This window comes from Austrofundulus limnaeus, unplaced genomic scaffold (genome assembly GCF_001266775.1).
Source record: "Austrofundulus limnaeus strain Quisiro unplaced genomic scaffold, Austrofundulus_limnaeus-1.0 Scaffold315, whole genome shotgun sequence".
Lineage (NCBI taxonomy): Eukaryota > Metazoa > Chordata > Actinopteri > Cyprinodontiformes > Rivulidae > Austrofundulus > Austrofundulus limnaeus.
In genome coordinates, this window is record NW_013952717.1 from 352,032 (window position 1) to 356,591 (window position 4,560).

Sequence of the window (4,560 nt, forward strand, 5' to 3'; positions counted from 1 at the left end):
AGAGAGGCTAGTGACTAGCATGGATAGGCTGGCGTTAGCATCAGAGAGGCTAGTGACTAGCATGGATAGGCTGCTCACCTACTTAATTAGATACAAACTTTTTTGAATAAAGAAAACTTTCTCAACAAACATGGTTGACATACAGACCTATAAGCATCATGCACTGACAGGTGTTCTTTAGACAGAATTTACTGTTCAACATGACGTCAAGCATAAATATTAAACATAAAACATTAATGTGAAGAAGACAGCTTTATACACCTGAATTATCAGCTGTGTTTGTCCTTATCTATTGGTCAACAGTGTTTTTTTTCCTCCGAATTATGAGAAAATAGGTGAGAAGCGACCCAATGCTAACGCCAGCTTATCCATGCTAGTTGCTAGCCTCTCCGATGCTAACGCCAGCTTATCCATGCTAGTTGCTAGCCTCTCCGATGCTAACACAAATAAATAGTCTCCTTCTCATTTTTCAGCACCAGCCTCTCAGTTAGTGGTGCCGGACTATCATTAGATCAATAGTTGGTTTAGGAGTAGATATATCCTCCCGCTACGAGGATGTAGCAACTGCTGTTTTGTGCATTACTCTTGTTTGTGCATACTGTTGTTCCCTCAGGACCTGTGTCTAAAAGAGGCTCTAAAACCTCATTTCCTGATTTTATCGTCGACTCTCACAGTATTTGTCCTACAAACAACCATCAGGTTCAAACATCTGAGGACACGGCTCATCTGGTCAAATATAAAACCAGTGAAGTTTCAGGATGTAACAACTCCAGGTCACCAAGTCTTTCCCCGTGTCTGTTTGTTGCAGCTGAAGGAAGCACGCAGACACGTGGCTACTATAAAAATTAGACCGCTTTTTATTGTGTTCTCATATATAAAAGAAATACAAAAAAGAAACATTGACACTAGGTAAGGGGCGGAGCGGGGAAAGGGTTTGCAGGGGGGGCGGGGTCAGGCGACATAAAAACGGGGAAACGACAGGAGGAACGCTTGTCAGAAAGTCTGGGATCATCCCTCCAGTGGACAGATGAAAACAGTCACCTTCCTCCTCCTCCTCCTCCTCCTCCTCCTCCTTTAAAGTGGAGCTTCAGTTCCACAAAGACTCAGAAACAAAACTGCTCAGGAGGCAGAGTAAAAACACAACATTCATGTTTTCTTTGTTGGACTCAGCTGATCAAAGTGTTTACATTGTGTTTCCTGAAGGAACCTCCTGATGACGTCAGCAGGCTGGAGTTTTACTTTTCTTTCTTTGTGGTTGGAGTTAAAAGAAATGTTTAAAACCTGAAAAACCTCCATGAATCCTTCTAAACACCCAATGAATAACTGATCTTTTTGTTTGTTTCTGGTTTGTTGTAGCTGCCGAGGTGGGTGATTTTCAAAAAACAGTTGCTCCAAATGACTTGCAGCTCACAAAAACTCTGAGTTCTGCGAGTCTGCAGCTGAAAAGTTAACAACTTTCTTGTAGTTTGGATTTAACCTACTCGGTGGTGTCCAGCTGTGGTCCTGGGAGACGGGGATCTCTGCAGAACATGTCCTGTGGGCGGAGACAGCCGAGATTGGTCAGATTGACAGTGGGTTTGAGGAGGCTGGAGGCAGCGGGGAGGAGCTTGGTCGAGTCGGGCAGGAAGTAACATGTTTCTTAAGATTAATTTTAGTCATAACTTGAGGAAGGAAAGTGCTAGCTAGGATGCGTAACAATATGGCTTGGTTAAAACATCCCTTAACAGCCTGTAGAAAGATAGCTAAAAATCAATATTTTTTACATAAATACGTTTTTTTATTGTTACATTCCTTCACATGTACGACGTTCAAATTTCGTGCAGCTAGCACTTTCTTTTCTCAAGTTATGACTAAAATTAATCTTAAAAAACGTTACGTCCTGTCCGACTCGATCAAGCTACTCCCCGCTGCCTCCAACCTCCTCAAACCCACCATCAATCTGACCAATCACGTCTCTCGGGCCGTCTCCGCCCACATCAAGACCTCCGCCAATCACAATTTGGGTTGTCTCCGCCCACATTAAGACCTCCACCAATCACGATTTGGGTTGTCTCCACCCACATTAAGACCTCCTCCAATCACGATTTGGGTTGTCTCCGCCCACATTAAGACCTCCACCAATCACGATTTGGGTTGTCTCCGCCCACATTAAGACCTCCACCAATCACGATTTGGGTTGTCTCCGCCCACATTAAAACCTCCGCCAATCACAATTTGGGTTGTCTCCGCCCACATTAAGACCTCCACCAATCACAATTTGGGTTGTCTCCGCCCACATTAAGACCTCCGCCAATCACGATTTGGGTTGTCTCCGCCCACATTAAAACCTCCGCCAATCACAATTTGGGTTGTCTCCGTCCACATTAAGACCTCTTCCAATCACAATTTGGGTTGTCTCCGCCCACATTAAGACCTCTTCCAATCACGTTTTGGGTTGTCCCCGCCCACATTAAGACCTCCTCCAATCACGATTTGGGTTGTCTCCGCCCACATTAAGACCTCCGCCAATCACGATTTGGGTTGTCCCCGCCCACAGGACACCATGTTCTGCAGAGACCCCTACGTGGGTTCTGGAGGGTTTTAGTTGTTTCCCTGCTCGCTGGATTCAAAGATTAAATGACCTCAAACATGAAGGATGGTGACCCTCGAGGGTCCACAGGGATCAGGACTGGACACCAACAAGTCTCCAACAGTGTCACCCCAGTGAGGTTTCAGTTCTCACGGGTCTCCTGACCCGTCCCTACCCTCTGTAGACCCACCTGGACCAGACTTCTTCAGATCTCATCAACACCATCAAAACAAAAACCGGTTTAAAGCCACTGAGACTCAACCAAACAGTTCTGGCTGGGAGCAGTTCTGCCTCTCAGAAGTGGACCTGAAGCTCCGGTGTGCTCCTCAGGACAGCTCCATCTTATCCGCGGCCTCGGGGTGGTGGCCCCCGCCCACCTCGGAGCCGCCGGGCGCTAACAACGTCCTGCGGTTGTAGTGGTGGTGGCCCTTCATGATGCCCGGGTTGTTGTTCTCGTTCAGGATCTGCTTCTGTTTCTGCCGGTTGAGGGACTGGACCAGGCCCAGCACCACGGCGGCCAGCGAGTACTGGCCCGTGATTTTGCGCGGCTGCAGGATGAGCGGGTTGGGCTGCACGCGGCCCAGCAGGAAGTGCGTTCGGATCTTGCCCTCCTGCTCGCTGATGCCCTTCACGTAGATCTCGCCGCGGTACTCGAAGGCGAAGCCGCGCTCCTTCAGGATCAGGTAGGTCTCCTCCGGGACCTGGATCTTCCCGCTCACGCCAGTGCTGTCCATGCGGCTGGCCAGGTTCACCGTCTTCCCCCAGATGTCGTACTGAGGCTTCTTGGCGCCAATCACACCCGCTACCACRGAGCCGTGAGCCATACCTGAGAAAACACAGGTGAAGAAATCAAASGTTTGATAACCGTGTCTGTTAGCCAAARATCTCACCAACCATTGGGCAATTTTAAAGATTCAAGATGGCTGCCGCGTGTGGCTAAAACTGATCACTTTAAAGATAAAAAGCTAAAATCTGGTGAGGTAGTAGCTGAGACTGATTCCTACCAAACAGTCTGGAGATCAACGTGTTGCTGATGAAGAATAGAAAGTTGTTTCAGCTCTCTGAGCTCAAACAGATGAACTTTTATACAACATTAATAAGTGAGTCGGTCCGGTTCTTACCAATCCACAGCTTTCTAAGCTGAAACAGATTAACTTTTTTCACTGACATTAATATGAGAGTTGGTCCGGTTCTTACCAATCCACATCTCTCTGAGCTCAAACAGATGAACTTTTATACCAACATTAATAAGAGAGTCGGTCCGGTTCTTACCGATCCACATCTCTCCGAGTTGAAACAGATTAATTTTTTCACAGACACTAATATGAGAGTCGGTCCGGTACTTACCGATCCACATCTCTCTGAGCTGAAAAAGATGAACTTTTTTACCCACATTAATAAGTGAGTTGGTCCGGTTTTTACTGATCCACATCTCTCTGAGCTGAAACAGAGTAACTTTTACACCAACATTAATAAGTGAGTCGGTCCGGTTCTTACCGATCCACATCTCTCTGAGCTGAAACAGAGCAACTTTTACACCAACATTAATAAGWGAGTRGGTCCGGTTCTTACCGATCCGCAGCTCGAAGTTGTTGAAGGAGTGCTTGTTGATCTCCTGGATGCTCTCGTTCAGGGCGATGGCGAAGTCTGCCAGAGCACACAGGTGACCCCATTTATCTTCACACTGCTGTGGGAGGCAGAGAGGAGGACAGAGAGGAGGACAGAGGAGGACAGAGAGGAGGACAGAGGAGGACAGAGAGGAGGCAGAGAGGAGGACAGAGGAGGCAGAGAGGAGGACAGAGAGGAGGACAGAGGAGGACAGAGAGGAGGCAGAGAGGAGGACAGAGGAGGACAGAGAGGAGGACAGAGGAGGACAGAGAGGAGGACAGAGAGGAGGCAGAGAGGAGGACAGAGAGGAGGACAGAGAGGAGGACAGAGAGGAGGCAGAGAGGAGGACAGAGAGGAGGACAGAGAGGAGGACAGAGAGGAGG

The 4,560-nt window shown here is 47.9% G+C and overlaps 1 protein-coding gene across 2 annotated transcripts in view; it reads right to left on the bottom strand.

The window, feature by feature from the left end:
• Positions 1-2,264: 2,264 nt before the first annotated feature.
• The window catches only part of adcy8 (adenylate cyclase 8 (brain)), an 89,703-nt gene continuing 87,407 nt past the window's right edge, over positions 2,265-4,560 (bottom strand). Inside the window, exons 17-18 of one of the 2 annotated variants that reach the window (XM_014022033.1) lie at positions 4,142-4,253; positions 2,265-3,395 (exon numbers count right to left, since the gene is read on the bottom strand). In XM_014022033.1, the coding sequence (XP_013877487.1) occupies positions 2,896-3,395; positions 4,142-4,253 (612 nt within the window). In that variant the 3' untranslated portion in view covers positions 2,265-2,895. Of the gene's footprint in view, positions 3,396-4,141; positions 4,257-4,560 lie in introns of both variants that reach the window. The other variant, XM_014022032.1, reaches the window with a different exon arrangement.